Source organism: Pituophis catenifer, unplaced genomic scaffold (assembly GCF_029215685.1).
Source record: "Pituophis catenifer annectens isolate HBS135680 unplaced genomic scaffold, rPitCat1.0.hap2 SCAF_2, whole genome shotgun sequence".
In the NCBI taxonomy this organism is placed as follows: domain Eukaryota; kingdom Metazoa; phylum Chordata; class Lepidosauria; order Squamata; family Colubridae; genus Pituophis; species Pituophis catenifer.
Window position 1 is genome coordinate 133439650 of NW_027256882.1, and position 21556 is coordinate 133461205.

A 21556-nucleotide genomic window follows, 5' to 3' on the forward strand; every position below is an offset into this window, starting at 1 on the left:
TTGACCGGGATATCTATGGTGATTCTACATGTGTTTTAACGTTTTTAAAGTTTTTAATGTTTTAATGTTTTTCTTTTAACATTTTTTCTGGGATTGTTCGCATTGTTTTATTCTTTGTTGTAAGCCGCCCAGAGTCCCTTGGGAGTTGGGCGGCATAGAAATGCGACAAAATAAATAAAAATAAATCATAAATAAATCATCATCCAGGTCGCGGTTGTTCCAAAGGTGCTTTTTCAAGAGGCAATTGGACTTCACCATCCAGTCAGAGCTGAAGAAGCTTCTTGGATGAGAAGCGAAACGTCTTCAAAAAAAAAAAAAACCCCAAGGAAGCCCAGTTGCCTCTTGAAAAAGCATCTTTGGGACAAATTCACTGGGAGGCTATTGGAATAAAAGGCTACTCCTGGGAGCCACTTATTCTGAGCATGACTAGGCAAGAATCCCTATCAAGGTGTCCCTTCAATGCATGTATTTGGGAGCAAACCCCTGGGCGTAGCAGAAAGGGCTGAAGGTATATAGGATGGCGCTGGGAGGAGGTCCAAAATAAGGCTCCTTCATTAGAGCTTAAGCTTCTGGGAACTTAATATACCTGTACTTTTCTTGGCAGCAGTTTAGTTGACAATGTCCTTGTGGGTTTGTATCACCGTATTAATTAGGTCCCGGTCCTGCTTACTTTTTTACCCCCACAAGGTCCTCCCAATCGGTGGGTTTCAAATTTTTTTACAACCGGTTCTGTGAGTGTGGCTTGGTGGGTGTGGCTTGGGTGTGGCAGGGGAAGGATACTGTAAAATCTCCATTCCCTCCCCATTCCAGGGGTTACTGCAAAATCCCCATTTCCTCCCGATCAGCTGGAACTTGAGAGGCAGAGAATAGATGGGGGTGGGACCAATCAGAGGTGGTATTTACCAGTTCTCCGAACTACTCAAAATTTCCATTACCGGTTCTCCAGAATTGGTCAGAACCTGCTGAAACCCACCTCTGCTCCCAATCCGATAATTACAGTCCTACTCAGCTTAATTGGGAAAAACAGAAGCATTCTTTTCTTGTTTTAAATAAAACTCTTCCCTCTCCACCACCACTACTCCTTCCTCACTAGGCATATTTTGCTGATGAGCCATGAGGGGATAAATCTGGCAGTTTTAGCCCATGGAGATTTCTCCTAGATCCAGAGTATCAATATTATGAGGAGAAACATTAGAAGGTACACTGCAGGGGCATCAGCAACTAATTTGAGGTGGGCTGGGGAGAACTGGTCCAGGAAATAACTAATATTTGGATTACAGCTAACTTTATAATTTTTCAAAATGATTGTATTGGTATTTTCATCTTTCCAGTGGTCAAGACTTTAAACCTGGAGTGAGACAAAACTAAGACTGCAGGAGAAATGTCTATAATCATTCAGGTCATGGGTGTCCCAAAAGTGCTTTTTCCAAAAGGCAACTGGACTTTCTTGGGTTTTTTCTTTGAAAACATTCTTTTCTTTGAAAATATTTTGATCAGAAGTAAAACATTTTCAAAGAAAAAACCAAGAAAGTCCAGTTGCCATTTGTTCTATAAAAGTAGTTTTTATTGAATATAAATATTAAAAAAGACATACGTAACATATACACAACAACCATTTATACAACATATACACAAAAAGAGTGTAATTTCTTCTTAAGCATTTTTTCAGAGTGACGTTCTACAATTCTAGTTATGATATATTCCTTCACCTCTCCTTAATCTAATAACATTTTTTATTATATATATATATATTTAAATCGGTAATATTTCCCCTATATTTTTTGTATATCTCTGATTTTTAACCAATTATACCAATTATTCCATATTTTATAATAGTCTGATTCTTCTCTTTCTTGTAATTCTTTGGTTAACCTATCCATTTCAGCGCATTCTAAAATTTTCCCTATACTTCTGTTTCACTTGGTATTTTTTCTTGCTTCCAATTTTTTGCGTAGGTTATTCTTGCAGCAGTTAATATGTGAATTGTGAGATATTTGATATCCTTAGGATATGATTTGTTAAAGATTCCTAATAGAAATGTTTCTCATTCTTTTTCAATCTGTGTTTTTGTTATTTGTTCCAACCATTTTTTGATGTTAGACCAAAATTTCTTTGCTGCCGGGCACGTCCACCATAAATGATAGAAAGTCCCTTGTGCCTTTTTGCACTTCCAACAAATCGGGCTATTTTTAGGTTGTATTTTTGCCAATCTGGTTGGAGACATATGCCACCGATAAAACATTTTCAGTTGGTTTTCCTTGTACGCAGTTGCTTTCGTTAAATTTAGGTTTACTTGCCAGAACTTTTCCCATTTTTCCAAAGGTATTGTGTGTTTGATGTTTTGAGCCCACTTAATCATCATTTCTTTGACTGTCTCTTCTTCCAATTTATAGCGTAGAAGGAATTTATAAATTCTACTAATTAATTTATTTTCTGAATCTAATATAATTTTATCTATTTCTTGTTTTTGATTATAAATTTCGTATGTTTTTATATGTTCTCTGTATTTAGATTGTATTTGAGTATAAGTCCACCAGTCTATTTCTCTGTGTAAATCTGTCTCCAATTGTTGTTTTGTCTTTAATTTGCCTTGATAGTCAATTATATCTTTATATCTAATTATTTTTGTCTTATCTGTTAATTTTGGGTGCCTAATTGATTCTGCCGGTGCTAACCAATTTGGTATCTTCATATAATGTTGTTTTTTAATTTAAAGCCAAATTTGTAATAATGAGTTTCTTATTGTGTGTCTTTTAAAATATGAATGTGTTTTGTATTTCTCATCCCACATAAAGGAGTGCCAGCCAGTTTGGAGTTCGTGTCCCTCAATTGTTAAAGTTCTAGAGTCCTTTAATTCTATCCAATCTTTGACCCACTATAGTACTGCTGCTTGGTAATATACCTCCCAGTCAGGGAGTGCAGCTCCTCCTCTATCTTTTGTATCCTGAAGCAGCTTAAATTTTATTCGTGGCCTTTTCCCTTGCCATATAAATTTAGATGTTATTTTATTCAGCTTTTCAAAAAACGGTTTATCTATTTTAATTTGGGTGACCTGAAACAAATATAAAAATTTAGGTAATATAGTCATTTTGATGGCCGAAATTCTTCCTAGGAATGAAATGTGTAAATTTTCCCATTTTTCTAAGTCTTTCTTTGTTTGTTCTAGTAATTTAGTCCAGTTGCCATTTGGAAGAAAAGCACCTTTGGGACTGCAGGAGAAATTAAGAGTATAGATTTGACTATGAAAAGCATTGAAATATTTACTGTGACCATGGAAAAATAGATATATAACTAGGAATTTTATTCTGAACTTCCTTGTTGAAAATTAAAGCATTATAGGACTGGCATAAATGTATGTTATCTTCTGATGATTTTAAACTGTTGCTATAGCTTGCAAGTTGTTTACAGAATAAAAAGTACTGGGTGATTTAGGAACAGATAAATAATTGGAATGTTTATTGTGTCAGGTTTCTATAGAACAACTATAGGAGCTTTTAGAGTAACCAACTTTTGTGCCAAAGGAACAGTCATAAGGACAGGCTTAGTCTGGCAACAGAGAGAAAATTTGATTATATATAAATCCTCTTCCTCTGTAGACCAGCAACTTAAGAGATCAGGAGGAAGGTGGGTGTGGCACTCTACTCCTCAGCACAGACTGACTCACGTATTGTATTCAAAACTAACATTAGTTCTGTCATTTAATAAGTATTTTCTCTAAAAGCAATCTAACTGTTAGAATTATGAAATAGCGATGAAAGATCAAGCTGCACACAAATAGTGTCTTGGAGGGATTGTTCCTTCAGTTTTGCCAAGATTCTGTCCTGTATAATAAAACTAGTTGTGTTGTATTCTCTGGCTTAGGAATTGAATTAAAGCAGAGTATTTCTGTCTTCCAGCTTCCAAAGCCAGAAGAAACCAGTTCTGTTTTAGGACTGGGTGAGCAGATAGAAAAGAAGACTTGCACAATGAGCTTGAGTGCTAAAAACAATGTGGTAAAGGTAGAAGTGGGGTATGAACAAAAAGGTTAATGATACTGCAAAATATAAGTAGGACTTTGTAAATTAATGCAAAGTTCTGCATAATGTTTCTCGGATAGTATTCCAACTACTACACAATGGTAAGGGAAGAGAAAGACATATTTCTGAAGGGCTAAATTTGGCCTTAGGTAGCATCTTCCAACTCTCCATTTTAATTTATTGATTAACATCATTAAGAATGCCATGAGACCATCAGTGAAGAAAATAAAGAGCCCATTTTTGACAGGATAAAAATAACATATGATTGACAAGTAAGGAAATATAGAAGGGTTTTGGACTTATTCCAGTAAAAGCTGTATTTTACCAGCATGTGCTTTCCCAGAACATGATTATCAACTTTTGTTTGAAATTTCAGTAGAAAATAAACAATAGACAATCACCACTATATCTTAGTGATCATATGCAAAACTAAAACAGAGTCTTCAAAAAACTTTATGTAGAGAGGCTTTATTCAAAAAGAATAGAAAAAGCAGACTTGGACCCTTTTCAAATGATGTATTCAGAAAAAAGAAATAACGTGTCTCTTAATCCTGAAACAAGCACAGTGGCTCTTTGTTCTCTTTTAAAAGCTTCTCTACTGATACACTTTACTGCTTCCAAGTTTGCAAGTGTTACTGAGTACATTTGACTTACATAGATATTTGAAAGGCTTCCCATAAAATTTCCAGTAAATAATTTAGTTATCTAGTAATAAACTGACCACAATCCAGAAACTAAGGCATTGCAAATTACTTTAAGACAGAAGTCTACCTAGGTATCATTTTTCTGTTTCAAAACCATCTAACCAACCTTCCTATCAAATAATTTATAATTTTCGAAAAAAGGTTCCATTCAGTGGGTGAAGAGTATTTAATATTGAATAAATGTTATTACATTCTTGCATTAGAACTTTGGGGTATTTAGATTTGTATAATGTAAGAAATCTAAGAATTTAGACTAAAGTTTACCTAGTGTAATTATTTTCTTTCCACTACACTAGCCAGTCAGATGACCTCAAGACATCTTAAAAGTAAGGCATAAAGATAGCAGCAACCCCTTACTGCTACCGATTTTTAAATTTCCACTTAAGTGTAATAGACAGGCTATTGATAGGTCAAAGTATTCTTCATGATTTGTCACACTCTAATCTTGGTAGCAGGCTTTTAATAACTGAAGTGTGTTTAAGATTGAAAATACATTTTGTTTATCCTATACAGATAGATTTTCCTCCTCTTTCTACTCTGTATACACTACGGTCACAGAGATTCACATACACAAGATTATTTTCATTGTATCATGCTGAAAAAAAAATACATCCAGACTTAAAAAGATTGGAGGCCTGACTTTCAGAGTAGGGTTTTTCCAAATCATGTTTGTGGACATGCCATCTGTGTGTTCAGTTTCACTCATACAATTCTAGAAAATTCATTTTCCCCTTCTCCCCCCACCCCCTAGTTATTCAAAGCACAAAGTAATTTTGGGCTAATTTTAATGCTTCCGGACACCAATATGCTTTGGGCCAATCCTGCATTCCTATCATTTCAATTCATACAGATTAAAGTCAACTTTTAGGTTGATCCGTAGGGCTGTGACTTCCTTCTTACTTCATTTCAACATCTGCTCTTTTGAATCTATATGTTTTAAAGTGCTTGAGTTCCTAGCCAATATTTTCTTTCATTAACAACCAGTATGGACTTCAGAAGACTTAACTAAGGCGAATGTTTACAGAGAGGTTAGAAATGGAAGAGTAGAATATGAAATGAAAATCTGAACTGTCAAAAGCAAGTAAACTAGCCTGGGTTGAAACATACTCATGTTCCAATATAAATACTGCTGTTTTTTAAAAAAAAAAATAGGCAAAGGAAACCATGTTCAGAGTAAAATAGAAACAGATTTAAGAGAAATACAATCCTCTTAACTGTATAGTTTTGTTGAGAATTCCAATCCAGAACAGAGATGGTCTTTATTTCGACCTATTGCCTGAGAGAAGCAGCATTTCTAACACTTAATTTCCTTTAAACCTACAATATTATTTTTTTGCTCCTATACATATCTTTATGTATGTAAAGATTTGGTTCTACAGAGACCATGGAAGCCTACTATATCCCAGTGAAGACAAGAACAAACATGGCTTCCTGTACCATATTGACATTTTGAAAGTGATAGGGTCTACTGGTCCTCCAAAAATAAGATGTCCACCTCACTGTATGGTCATGACTTAGCACTTAGACTTACATATCACTTCATAATGCTTTTCAGACTTTTCTAAGCAGTTTACAGAGTCAGCATATTGCCCCCAACAATCTAGATCCTCATTTTACTGACCTCAGAAAGATGAAAGGCTGTGTCAACCTTGAGACGGTAAGAATCAAACTGCTGGCAGTCAGCAGAATTAGTCTGCAATACTGCATTCTAACCACTGAACCACCACAGCTCTAGAAAGTCTCATGATACTTTCTTTGTAGCAACATATATTCGAAGAGGAAGAAAAATTTAAGACACCATTGGTTAATGCATAGGCACTTAGGAGCCATCCACTTTAACTTGCAGTTTCAGTATTGAAACTTTATTGTCTCCATAAAAGGCCTTGAAATGCAGAAAATATTCACTTTGGTTATAGCAGTGCATATAATTCCACTCAGGTTGCTTCAAGTGGCATGATACATTCCTCTAGAAAATGCCCTCAAATTATAAAACAGGGATGAACAATTCTGCTTAACATTCAAGAAACTAGCAGTAGAGATTAATAAATAAGAATTCTGCACTCATACTGGGAAAGAAGTCCACCAGTTGACTTCAATATAAGCTTAACTGCTACCAATAGACTTCCCCAAAACCAAAAGTCCCGTACAAGCAATATTATGGTCAGCTTGCTTGTTTTAGAGAACAAGATAATTAATAACCAAAAAGGTGAATGTCCTGTTTTTACTAAGAGTCTGTAAGAAAACCTGATAACAGTAATTTGTTATGCTTCAAGTAATATCAGATGCTGTCATAAGACTTGCATCCTGTACATTTTGTTTAAAGTGCTCCATAGTGCTTGGATATCTTCCTATCTGGATAATTTTTCTAGAAATCTGAACCAAACCCAGTTGAATAGACCACTGTATCAGGAAGGAAATGAGCATGAAAAAGAGGCATTTCTCTTCGTGTGATGTCCTTTCCCCCAGCTTTTGCATTTTTGCATAATACAATATTCTTTCAGCTCCTTTGCATTCAGATGCTTGTTATATAGATTACTTCAGGAGGACTGTTTTTCATAGGCACAAATTCAGTTGGCACTTCTGTGTATTTTCCTTTGGAGGGATCTTCAGGGGGTGGCTTATTAGTTTCTTTCAATTTGTTTTTCGCTTCCAATGTGCAAAAGCTAATACCCATGAACAGAGCAGCTGATACCATGAAGAAGCTGGAAGCATAGAAAACATAACTAAAGTGTCCTGTAACATCCACAAGAAGACCTGAAAAAGAAAAGATACATGACTATAAAAAAATATACACTATGTTTGGCGATCAAATGTAGAATCAGGATATCTTAAATACTCAGTCACCAATGAATCAATACGTAAAATGGTCTATGAAGTCTGGTCTAGAGCTAGCCCAACCCATGAAGTCAGTAACAGGTTTCCTACATTTGGCAGAGGAGCATCAATAAAGATAAACTCAATATAACTGTTGACCTAGAATCATTGTGATATTAATTACCTTTGCTTTCCCCTATTTTCACATTCTTTTTGCCATCTCTAACTCTTGTACTGTCATTATTAACTGATAGTATATGAAGCTGCAGTTGCCACCTAGATTTATCCTGAGCTGTTCAATTATTCTGTGTCCCATTTAAACAAACAAGAAATGTCCATTTAATCAATGCAACTTATTAACTCTCTGTTAATTCTTCAACAATATTCCAAACACAATCTGTTATAAGAGAAAATCAGAGTTGCTTCTTATCTGAAGCAGTTTCTAGATCCCTTCAGATGTTTGTCTGTTCCTTGCAGGTTCCAATCATTTCCAGTATATTTTAATACAAAGCATACAACAGAATCATCATTTGTTAATTATGCAGGCAACTGTATTTTAAGAATTAAAAAAAAAAGGTTTGCGGCATATGAATTTAACATGCGGCTTTCCCAACCTTTTCAGATATTGAAATTGCCTATATATCAGAAAAAGTGTTTCTCAGCATCCACTAGTACACTATATATCAAAATCTTTTCCAGAGGGTTTGGATAGACTCTTGATGTATGTTGGAGATAGTACAAGTAGGAAAAATTGATGAAAAATGCCTGTCCCTTCTGTTAACAGACACTCTAAAGAGAATCAAAATCCCTTTGGATTCAGCTGATTAATTATAATGGATCGATGGATCTTTACCGTTTTGTGAAATTTTGTACAAAAGTCCTTAAATTATGTAAAATATTTATTCATTTCAAAATTAAACATGTTAGAAGACATTTAAACTAACTACCAAAAGTGTTTAAGAGTTAATCTGTACAGGTAGAAAGGAAAGTAATGTATTTCATTTGTTGTTCTTTAATTTTAATCTCTGCTTATTTAATTAATATATTTTTTGTCTAAGTATTGTAACATTTTGTAAGTATCAGCATGCTCACCAAGGAGAAAGATTCACTGAATTCCTCAGGACTCACTTGTGAGTAAAAATGCTTAAAATTTCACCAGTATAAAGGTTTTTTTTTTAAATAATGTTTTTTGGTGAGCCAAAGGATACAATTGGAAGGGAGGGAGGGAGGGAGAGAGGGAGAGATGAGGTGGTGCAATGGTTAGAATGGTACTTCTGCTGACTGGTGGCTGCAAGCAGTTGTAACTTCTATACATATAATTCCCTTGTTTTTATTGAAACAATGGATATACACCAGAGTGCCATGGCTAACTGAGACTCCCTGCAATATGTAAGGATGCATCATCTTGTTAAAATTTACATGATCCATATAGCAAACGCCCATATATATATATGCATCAAGTTTGACTTGATGTAAGGTGATATATTAATTACTTATGCCTGCATTTTAGCTAAAATATTTCTAATTTTTCAAAAAAAGCAAGCAACTGAGAGAAGAGAAGCAGCACAGAGGGAATTTAACTTTTTTCTGCCATTCCAGTTGTTTTCCTCAAATTTATGCCAAACTTGAATCGCTGTGGAATTTAGATTATTTAGCAACAACTGAAAGATGAATAAGAATAAGAATTTGGCTATGGCAAGGGCTATGAAGAACAAGTAGATAGATAGCAGAGCTAAAAGCGAAAGAAGATAAACACTAGATGTTCTATTAAGGAAAGTTGTTTGCTAATTACTTGGTTGCTACTCTTATATAATCCCTTTTTTTATGCTGACTGCTGTAATCTTAAATCTCTAAAACCTTAATACTTGCCATTTAAAGCTGTAGTAATCATTCTGCAGAGAATTGTGCCACAAATGCTAAAAGGAGCATGGAACTAAGCAATATGGTGGCCTTAATTTCACTGGATGCATTCAAGTGGAGGCTAGATAGCCATCTGACTGATGGCATAAATGACCTCTTAAGTGCTACAATACAGTTAATTCTGATTACATGCAAAATCTTTACCAACAGTACCACTGGGGCCAATTCCTGTATACCTCTTACCTGCAAGAGGGGGTCCAATAAGAATGGTGATACTTTCCAAGATGGTGAAAAGACCCAAGGCACTAGAGAACCTGTCCATTTCCACTACGTCCATTAGCACTTGGAAGAGAAGTGCACCGATGACACTCATGGAGACACTATAGACCGAGCAGTAGAGAACAAGAATACTATAGTCAGCTGAAACAGCACAGATGAGGTTGCTCAGGCCACTGAACATCACAGCTGCACTAAAGAGGTATTTCCTCCTGCCAGTGAAGATACTAAGGCCTGAGAGAAGGCCTGCCATTGGACGCATAAATATGTTGATGAATCCGATAATGGAAATTAGGAGGGCTGCTTTCTGTTCCTCCACTCCATTCAAGATGGCATAGGGCACCAAGTAAACGAGAGGCAGCACAAAACCCATCACCATCCAGGTAACTCCAAGGGTATAGATTTGGTAGCCTTTGTTCTTGCAAAAGATATCAAAAGCTAGGTACTTCTTCAGGGTCTGGGAACACGCAGTAAATCTTGACTGACATTGTTCTTTATGATGCGAAGTGTTACCATTGGGCATTCCTCCAGCTGACTGTTCAGAACAAGATTTCAGTGAAAGGGCAGTCAGCTTACCTGGGACTGGCCTCATCACAGCCCCACACACGCAGCAGTTCAGCAACACTCCCCCAAAAATTAGAAATGAGTTTCTCCAGCCCATCTCATCAAGCAGGTTTTGGGAAATTAGTGGCCACAGCGTCATGCCAAGGGAAACCCCAGTGGAGGCCAGGGCGTTGGCTAATGCTCGCCGTTGTATAAAATAATAACCAAGTACGGTGACACTTGCTTGGAAGCTAAAAGATGATCCCAGGCCTTTAAATTAAAAAAGGAAAACAAAATATGAGTCTGCAGTGATAACATTTGTTTTATTCATTTATATGTATGTATGTTTATGATAATCAGAATTCACCTACCTTAAAGTATATTAAATGAATTATTTTGGGGCACTACTTAGAACAAAGGTGGGCTATGAACAATATTCTTAAATCTACATTACTTAATATTAATTCCAATAGAATGTATCTGATTATTAAATCTCAGAGGTTTCTGAAACAATCTTACCCCATCTCCTACTAAAAACACTACTCCTTTGATGACATTTGAGGCTGCAATCACCACACTGCAGATAACTGAGATGAACTTTTTTAATGCTACTGACGCTACTGAAAATCTGAATCAGCATCACAATCCATACATCGAGTATCTATCACCATTTGCAATTTGGATTCATGTTACGCAGGAATATAAACTCTGAAAAGGAACCCAACAGGAAAGCATGCAAACCATCCCATTCAGGGGTGGGTTCTACTTACCTCTGCTACCGATTCGCAAAGCAACTTCTGCGCATGCGCAGATCCTTCATGATGAAGTCCGGACGGGTGGACTGAGCCTCCCATCACCATTACTACCGGTTCACAAGAACCGGACTGAACCAGGAGCAACCCACCACTGATCCCATTGTACTTTTACTATACTCACCAGTAATGAATCCGGCTGTTAGGTAAAGCTCACTAAGTGAGTTGGAGAAAGCACTGGCAACCATACCCACTCCACTGAGCAGGCCTCCCACCATGACTGTTATCCTGCAGCCAAATCGCTCCACCAAAATGCTACAAAGAGGACCTGAGAAGGGAACATTAAACAGAAATTTCAGATTCAATTTCAAAAAAGTTCAGTGATCAGCATAGTCAAATAGTTGCATTTGTTAGATTTATATCCTATGGAAATCTCATTTCAGTTTATCTCAACAATTATAACCTGGGGGGTAAGTTGGGCTGAGGAAACATGACTAGTCAAGTTACTCAATGTCAGTGAGTTTCCATAATGAAGGACAAGCACAAACCTAGGTCTTCCCTAGCCTCATTCAACACCTCCACATTATGTTCTGTGCTCCTCCCTGCACATTTGTTGTTTCTGCTGCTGCTGCTGCTGTTGACATAGTCAAAGCTGTGTTACATAAAGACAGAATTCTGAAGAAAGATAAAATAATCTTGTGTTTGGGAAAAAACAAAACAAAAGTGTCCTATATAGAGTATTGTCCTGTCTATTCTATGTTTAGCCTATCTGAATGTTATTTGGGAATCTGAACTTGAAAATGTGGCCACACGTAGAGAGGAAAGAAGAATGGTGTGGATGCCAGTTTCAGATAAAGTTCAGAAGACAAATTGGATGATTCCCATGTTTTTTACAAAGCAAGAAATAATCTGAGAACATGAAAGGCAATCTGAATATAATATCAGTCTGAATATATTGTGCCAAATAAGGAACAAAATCGGTATAATTGACATAAAACACTTGAGATGAAGCAGGAAAATAATTTGAATAAAGACATTTTGTTTAACAAGAATGTAAAATTAAGAGAAATGTGATCCTGAGATGGAAGAAAGAAGTTACAAACAGTAATTTGTTGTAGAGAAATTCTTACTACTAATATTTATTACCGAGTAATTGTTTTTCTTCTGTCCAATTTTGTCTAATTCTTAGAAAGTGCCTGGGTAAGGAAGTACAGTTTTTTCTTGCAAAGGTTTTTCAAAAGTGCTTTGCCATTGCCTCTTTCCTAGGACTGACAGAGAGTGACTGGCCCAAAATCATCCAACCAGCTTTCATGCCTAAGGCAGGACTACAAGTCGCCATCTCCCAGTTGGTGCCTTAACCACTACTCCAAATTGGCTCTCTAATTAATAACTTATTATTATGTTAGAATAATAAGCTATGAACTATCTAGGCACATATCTACAGCAGCATACAAAGACATCATAGTTAATTTTTTATACCTATCCCAAGGATACTTCCCCTCCTCCCCCGAAATGTACTTTAATTATATCCAGTTTTCCTTCTGTGTATGATTGTCTTAGGAATTACCATCAGAAAGTAGGAGGGGTGAATGGGAAGTGAAATGTCATCGTAACTTGTAATAGGCTGAAATGAATGCTTTTTGTACCCAAAAAGAACAAGGTGTGTCTCTGAAAAAGAACTACCATTCCACCTGGAGATCATAAGGGCATGACCGCTAAGGCCACCTGACATCTTAGTAGCTGCTAGTGCAAGAGGGTATGATAGTAGACAGTGGTGGAATTCAAATTTTTTTACTACCAGTTCTGTGGGTGTGGCTTGGTGGGCATGACAGGGGAAGGATACTGCAAAATCCCCATTCCCACCCCACTCTGATGCCAGCCAGAGGCTGTATTTGCCAGTTCTCCAAACTACTCAAAATTTCCGGTACCGGTTCTCCAGAACCTGTCAGAACTTGCTGAAAAGCACCCCTGATAGTAGAGCTTGATCTGTTTTCCCTAAGCAGTCATCTTGGATTCTTTCTGTTTCATCAGACAAGGCTGCACTTGAATTACTACTCTGTGGAAAGCGTAGAATTTTGTGCATCTGAAATTTCAGACTTGCTCTCTGCTTTAAATCTGCATTTTCTCAGGCACATTCTCAGGGCAACCACTTTTTACTTTAGAAATCTTGGCGGGCATAACTGCTTATTACAGGGAGGGGCAAGATGGCAGGTAAGCTAAGCATGAAAGACACCCTGGTAGCCAGTTCTACTCTAAGCTTTGGAATTTAGATGAAAGGCCCAAGACCTCAGAAGTTCAAATCTTTTTGTTTTCCTATTGGATTAGATTAGAGACAGCAACATGCCCTATACCGGGAAAGTTCTTGGAACGGACAAGAATTTTTTCCTTCCATGAATGTGTGCTTCTTAACGACATCGGAGCTCTCCTAAACAAATGTTGGCAACTTTTAATACGTGCAAATGAAATCTCAAATATCCTCCTCATTTACAGTGCTACAGGTAGATTTGCCTTGAAGAAAACTGGGCCAGATTATATTTTTCATGAGGTGGAGTTAAATGTGGTCATACAGTGCAGAGATTTCTGTCATTCCCCATGTCCTTTCTATCCTGTCAATCTCATACATTTGTCAATTCAGCTATAGGCCTTACTTGGGACAAATCAAGCTCAACCCACTTCTTGTGTGTCCTTGAGAATAACATGATGGCAAATTTCCTAACTACTCGTATTACTTAATCAGTAGAGTGGTGGTTTAATTCAGCTGAAGGTGATACCCTGCTCCTTTCCCCTATTTTCAGGTTGTTTACAGAGTGAACATCAGTAAAGCCTAACATCAATACCTGGGAAGATACTGGAAAAAATAATAAAAAAACAGATCTGTGAACATCTAGAAACGAATAAAGTTATAACTAGTAGCCAACACAAGTTTGTTAAAAACAGATCATGCCAAACCAATCTTATTTCATTCTTTGATAAAGTGACTAAATTAATAGACAAGTGAAATGCTGTGGACATAGTATACTTAGACTTCAGCAAGGCATTCGACAAAGCAGACCACAACCTACTTCTTGGTAAACTAGAAAAATGTGGGATAGACAGCATCACTACCAGTTGGATTTGTAACTGGCTGACAAATCGTACTCAACAAGTGATCCTTAATGGTACTACATCCACATGGAGGGAAGTAAGCAGTGGGGTACCACCTTAGGCCCAGTATTTTTCAATATCTTTATAAATGACTTAGATGAGGGAATAGAAGGGTAACTAATCAAATTTGCAGATGACACTAAACTGGCAGGAATAGCCAACACCCCAGAAGACAAGCTCAGGATCTAAAAAGATCTTGACAGGTTTGAACAATGAACCCTATCCAAAAACATGAAATTTAATGTGGAGAAAAGCAAGATTTTATACCTAAGCAGGACTACCTGTACACCCCATTCAGTAGTTTAAGCTGCCACAAATATTAATGTTTGAATATTATTTATAGATCAAGACAGGGGTGAAATGTAAAATTTGTTACTACCGGTTCTGTGGGTGTGGCTTGGTGGTGGGGGGGTATAATGTGACTGGGTGGATGTGGCCAACTTTTTCTTTTTTTAAAACTTTTCAAAGCATTTTTTCTAATGCTTTGAAAAGCCTCTGCCAATTAGGCAACTCAGCTGGGTTTGTCAGAGAGGCTTTTTTAAAAATGCTTTGAAAAGACTCTCTGATGATCAGGCAACTCAGCTGGGATCGTCAGAGACTTTTCAAAGCATTTTTTTACCACCTCTTCAGCCAAGAGGTTGCAGGAAAAAATGCTTTGAAAAGCCTCTGACGATCCCAGCTGAGCCGCAGGATCATCAGAGGCTTTTTTTTTTTACTTTTAAAAGCATTTTTTCGTCGGAAGTGGTTGTAGAAAAAATGCTTTTAAAAGTAAAAAAAAAAAGCCTCTGATGATCGTGCAGCTCAGCTGGGCATGGGGGGGGAGCAAGGATTTTTGCTACCAGTTCTCCGAACCACCCGCCACCATCACTACTGGATCAGGCGATCCGGTCCAAACCGAACCGGGAGCATTTCACCCCTGGATCAAGAGTATATAAATTAAAGGGGCAAATTCATCAAGAACACTGTGTGGCACTTCCTGGTAGTGAGCAATGTCAATAGAAACGGCTCACATTGTACTATTAGAAGTCCTAGCAATTGTTTAATAATGATATAATACATGCATTATATAAGAGCAAGCAAAGCCTATTATAGGTTAATTGGCAAAATAAATCATTACCAAATGAAATATTTCACTAAGTTTCCCAACTCAGTAGAGAACATAATCCTTTCCTTGTCAGCATAACAACACCAGTGAGTAAAGATCTGACGCAATATTATTATCACAGGCCCACTTATAAAAGAGATAATAACCAGGTGTTCCTGCTACCCGATGGAATAAGAAGCTAATGAAATCTTGCAGGTGTGCAAAATACATTGTTAAACTATTCAGGGCCCAACCCGCTTTTCAGACATTTATAAACCTAATAGGCATAGCTCCTAGATAGAATGTTCATAAGCACTACCATTTTATTTTTAAATGTTTTATTTTATTTTATTTTAATTTCTTTGACTGCTGTGAGCCACCCACAGTCATTGAGAGTTGGGTGGCATACAGGTAATAACCCTGCAATGATATCTTTATCATTAACAAACATGAACATCTGCCTATCCCAGGTTCTTGGGAAGAACTCAATAGGTGGATAAAAATGCCAAATCCAGTCTAAATGTTTGGGTGACTATGCGACCAGCCATAAAAACATCTGGCTGACTGTGCAATCAGCCTTAATAAGAATTACAATAATAACAAGCTACAAGCAAGAACTGACCATCTATATTCTAGCAAATCTACTGCTTTTCTGAGGGGCGCAAATATGCATCTCTCTGAGTTCCAACCCACTGATGGACAGGTGATGTTCATCACCTGTGGACAGAGTTCCAACCCACTGATGGACAGAATCCATTCTGATGCAGCTAAAGTTCTGTTCTTGCCTTTCTCTATCCTGTCTTCTCATTAATTTTATTGCTACCACTAACACTGCTTGCCTGAGACAATGGTCATTTTTTTTCCAACTGTACACTCTCAAAAAAAATGCAACCCTTCATTTTTTAAAAGTTAACATGCTTATCTGATATATATTTTTTTCTTTTCTGGAGTTATTTTAAATAAATTTTCAGTGTTTGCAATATAAAGTTAGATCTATAGAACAATGATGTCTATGGACTACTCATAGTCTTCTCAGTGGTCCTGTGGGGAGGGAAATGAATATTTTCCAACCTATCAGTTAAGTTTTACATCAACCCACTTTGAGGTAATAATGTAGGGCCTTTCCCTCAATTTGTCTTAATGTTTTCTCCTCAGCAATCTTAGAGAATATATTTCATAATTTGGAAGATGGGATTTGCCTTTGCGGCACAAGGGATATTCTGCTGTATTATCATTTATTATATTGCTCATTCTGTTAAGGTATTTATATCATTCATAGAACTCTGTTTTTTACTAACAAACCAGATATATCTTATTATCAGGTAAATATTACTCTTAAGGCTCAACCACATATCCTGCTTGCCACAGCACAAGGATATCACACTAACTATTCCCAGAGGACTTTCTTCGTAACATTACCTCCATCTCATTGTTAGCCAACTGCTGAGGCAGTCTGGACTCATTTCAGATGTTCGGAAATGCAAGTGTTTTCCCCATTATCCTGACACAAAAGTCCCCAAGAGCACAATCTAAGATGCTTAGAAGAGACCTGGAATAATGCAATGAAGCTTGGTTCTGTTCAATTGGCCCACTAGATGTACTGTGACACAATAGCAGAGCATAGCGCTGTTCCGAGTGCACATTCAAGGCAGGCTGTGGGAACCACACAGACTAAATTGATATGATTTTTCTCCCATCTCTAACATACGAGAAGAATTCAGCAAAATGGTTGTATGGATGAGCCCTCAATGTGGCCCAATTTTATGATGTGGCTGGTTGAGTGCGTCAACTGAATCTTTAAGAAATTGGTTTAGTGATTCAATCTCTTGAGTTTTATCTGAATCTTGCCAATGGATTTTTGTGTCAATGTTTTTTTTTTCCCCTTGGTTTGTTTCTACTTTTGAATTGGTCAATGATTGTAGCAAAGATTTGTCTGATAGGAAAAAAAATGCTCGGATAGTTTTAGTTGGCTTAATACTTTCCTCTTTAACTCAAGGGCATGTGAAGGGTGATGTCCATTGTCTGAAATTCTAGTACTTCTCTCACAGGCTCAGAGAGTGGCCTTGAAAAGAAAGCCAATACATATATTTTGTTTAAAACAACTTTAAGTATGTACGTGAGAAAGAGATATGACTGAGAAAGAGTGTATGTGAATGTTCAGCCACTGCCTTCATTTTAGGGCTGAGCTCGCGTGAGGTGAGTGACTCAAAGTCACCTAGCTGGTTTTGTATCTAAGGTGGGAAGTAGAGTTCACAATATAATTTCTGATGCCTTAATCTCTACATCAAACTGTCTCTCAATTATATGATAAAATATGCACATATTAATTCAATATGGACTCTTCATTCTCAGCTTTCTGGGATAACCTTACTTGAAAAAGCAGCAATTAAAAAAATTAAGCAATTAAAATTAATCAGCCTTCTGACCTTAATTGAAAAAGCAGCAAATAAAATAGCAATTAAAATCAATTTTAATTTAAATTAAGCAATTAAAAAGAGCCAGTATGGACTAATGGTTATGGCACCAGGAATCTGCGAGTTCTAAGCCCCTTCTAGGCATGAAAGCTGGCTGGGGGACTTTGAGCCAGGTACATTCTCAGTCCAATCCACCTCACAGGGTTGTTGCTGGGAATATAGGAGGAGGAAAGAGTATTAGGTATGTCCACCACCTTGAGTTGTTTATAAAAATAATAAAGATAGGGCAAACATAGACAGCCAGTCATCCAGCCAGCCAGCTATATGGAACTCAGAACCCACAATCTATTATTGATTGTTCATGATATTATAGATGTCATATAGATAGTGGTTTTGGGGGGAAAAGGAAGATACTGTTGGAGATTAGGAAGGAAGATTTATTTTTGTGTCTAGAAGTAGAACCTTAGCAAAACTTGAAGAGAAAACATATCTTTGGCAGATCTCTTTGGTAGAACATTATTTGCTAGTTAGCAATTGATCTTGTGCTCTTTTCATGGGACCTCGATATGACATTTAAGAAGAAAGTTAGTCAATAAAAACAAAATACTCACCACCTGCATGGAGGACAGCTGTCATGATGGAGGGGAACCATGATGTCTCACTATTGGTAGCGTGGAAATCACGCTGCAGATCCTTGAAGAAGACTCCAATGCATGAAGGAAAACCCAGTGTTAGACCTTGAACCAGCACTGTGGCTACTAAGACCATCCAAGCCCATCCTCGATCCTGGTCTTTGATGCTTCTCCTAGGAGATGCTTCTTCTTCTTGGAGCATCTTTGCAAAGTGTCTTTTCATAGAATACCTAATTGGAAGATAGCAGGCAAATGAGGAGACAACCGACAATTGGATCAGTGCTAAGGTGACAGCAGTGGAGCTATTGAACTACAGTTCATGCAGAAAGTAGTTCATTTCGGTTTTAATAGAGAGCTTCCCAGTCACAATCTCTTGGAATCACATCAACCCATTTTATTTTGTATGTTTTGCTTTTATGTCACAAGATTGTAAATGCCAGTAGGTAATGGGTTAGGCACACTTCTAGTGGCAAATAACCAAATTGTAGTACTCGGTTCTCATTGATTTTACCTTTCACCTGCTTTGGGCTCATGGAATTTCCTCATTGTCTCAACTGAATATCATAAATGTTTTGTGTCAGGAAAAGGCAAAGTTTGTAAATCTCAATTATTTGTTTTTCACAACCAGTCTTTTAACAAATGTTCTTCCACAATTTTTGCTTCTCTTGGGTGCAATGTTAGGTATTTGGATAGCAGGCTTTAAATTTCACATCCCTTCTATTATGCCACTTCATTGTCTCAACTAAGTGTCATAAATGTTTTGTGTCAGAAAGTGGCAAATTTTGTAAATCTCAACTGTTTTTCACAAGTAGCCTTGCAGTGAATGTTCTTGCACAAGTTCTGCTAATCATGGGTGTAATGTTTAGATAGAAGGCTTTAAATTTCACATCCCTTCTATTATGCCAGTGTTTCTCAACCTTAGCCGCTGGATGATGTGTGGACTTCAACTCCCAGAATTCCCCAGCCAACAGAGCTGGCTGGGGAATTCTGGGAGTTGAAGCCCACACATCATCCAGCGGCCAAGGTTGAGAAACACTGTATTATGCCATTTCCTTGTCTCACCGAGTATCATAAATGGTTTATGTCAGGAAGAGGCAAAGTTTGTAAATATTTGTTTTTCACAACCAGACTTGCAGTGAATGCTCTTGCAACAAGTTCTGCCACTCTCGGATGTAATTTCAGGTATTTGGATAACAGGACTTAAATTTCAAATCCCTTCCACTATGCCATTACGCATTTTAAGGATATATTCACACATATATCCATTAACAACCTTTCCATAAAATATCTGTAATGGTTCAAATACTGATAGAAGACTGATATCTTCTATTGCCTATCTATATAAATATAAGAAAATGCCCCTTCCCAATGTTTTTGGGTGTTACTTGAGAAGAAATCTAAAGAGAAACTTAAGATCTCATAAAGGACACATGTAATTTGTCAGGCTACAGGAGTTCATAAGACCAAAGCACCATATGTTTATTTTACATGAAATAGAGACGCAGAAATAATCTGCTTGAATAAATAAGATATATTTATTCTGCAGGGAGAAATATGTAGGGCAATCATTTTAGCCAGCCACCAATAGCCAAGAAAAGCAAATATACATATTGTCAGGAATAGGATTGTATTGGTGTACTTCAGAAGTGGTATTCAGCAGGTTCTGAGCAGTTCTAGAGAACCGGTAGTGGAAATTTTGAGTAGTTTGGAGAACCGGTAAATACCACCTCTGACTGGCCCCGCCCCCATCTATTCCGATGGGATAGATGGCCTCCCAAATCCCAGCTGATTGGGAAGAAATGGAGATTCTGCAGTAACCTTCCCCTGGAGTGGGGAGGGAATGGAGATTTTACAGTATCCTTCCCCTGGAGTGGGGTGGGAATGGAGATTTTACAGTATTCTTCCCCTGCCATGCCCACCAAGTCATACCACACCCACCAAGCCACGCCACAGAACCAGTAATAAAAAAATTTGAATCCCTCCACTGGTGTGCTTGAAAAATACCATGTGCCTAAAATCACCAGGAAATACTTCACAGTTTCAAGGACAAATGTCAGCATTCCTTCCTCCAATTCCTCCTTCAAGCAAGATAAATTAGCCTGTATAGCTCTCTTACAGACATTTCTTTATTTTGTTATTTATTTGATTAAGGGCTTTTTTAAATCCTACTTTTCAGGGTAGGAATCAAGTTTTTTTAAAACAATCTCTGCCCACAAACTTGCAACTTTAAAAATCTGACAAGAAGAGAGAGGAGAGAGAGAAAAATAGAGTGAAGATTAGTAAACTTTAATATTCTTTCTTAGAAAAGAATTGAATAATTAATTAAATAATTAAATAAGTATTCTTGTATAATTAAGCTGCATACAGGGAATGGAAAATTAGATGGAGGCTAGCTTGGAATTAAACAGAGGTGATGTGACTCTGCTCCCATTCCCAAGTCTCTTTGATGCAAATGCCATTGCTACCAGGCCAATTGAGGTGGGAATCCACAATGCCTCTTCTGTTAGGCAACTAGAGCTAAATGGGGGACCTGCTGGCAGCAGTCTGTTTTCAAATCCATGAATCCTATCAAAAGCACTAGTAGTACATGTGTCCCTTTTGACTGACCTGGATCTGGAAGAGAATGCTCCTGAATCTGGAAGAGTAAAGACTGTGCTGATTTTTCCTTTGTACTTTGGTATAAAATCCCATACCAAATTTGCTTCTTGAAATGTATGTTCCATATTGCTGCATAACCTTTGTTCAGATTAATGCTGAACAAAGAAAATGTAGCTGCAGGATCCAAATTTCCACATGAGGACCAAAAGCAACTCTTTTGAATCTGTACATGCCCAACAAATCGCTTTCCACTCCAGATTCATTGAGTAAACTGATTGGAGAACATGTGTTATGGTCTCTTTGTGGAAGGTATTAGTGCAATTGGTTTCTTAGGTAACCTTTGTAATCACAATCTAGAATTCTGGACAGAATGGAGGAATCACAGGACAATCTCATTATTACAAGAATGGTTCATAATGGCAATAGGGTTTCAGTACTATAGTCATACTTAATACATTGATCCTAAATCATTGTTTATTTTAGAATTATCCTAAATGCATGCAAGAATACACATGCAAAATTAGCGATCTACAATTTTACAATACATTAACAGGAAGATTAGTATATGTTGTTTTTGATTTAAGTAGTTTATTTGAAAAACACTCAGATGTTTCTACTTTGAAACCGCTTTTGGGGTTTGTGCTTGAGGTGGAAAAAAATGAAACTTTGATTTTGTGTTTTGCTGATTAGATACTGTAAGTTTGTTGTTGTTATAGATA

General features: G+C 37.1%; 1 protein-coding gene across 1 annotated transcript; it reads right to left on the bottom strand.

Annotated features, from left to right (window-relative positions):
* Positions 1–7144: 7144 nt before the first annotated feature.
* Positions 7145–20962, bottom strand: SLC16A5 (solute carrier family 16 member 5). The gene is made up of 5 exons (XM_070934630.1): positions 20847–20962; positions 18219–18469; positions 11150–11293; positions 9638–10483; positions 7145–7474 (listed from the first exon to the last, which is right to left on the bottom strand). The coding sequence occupies exons 1-5, from the start codon at positions 20960–20962 to the stop codon at positions 7233–7235; spliced, it is 1599 nt and encodes a 532-aa protein (XP_070790731.1). The 3' UTR covers positions 7145–7232.
* Between the last annotated feature and the right edge of the window lie 594 nt (positions 20963–21556).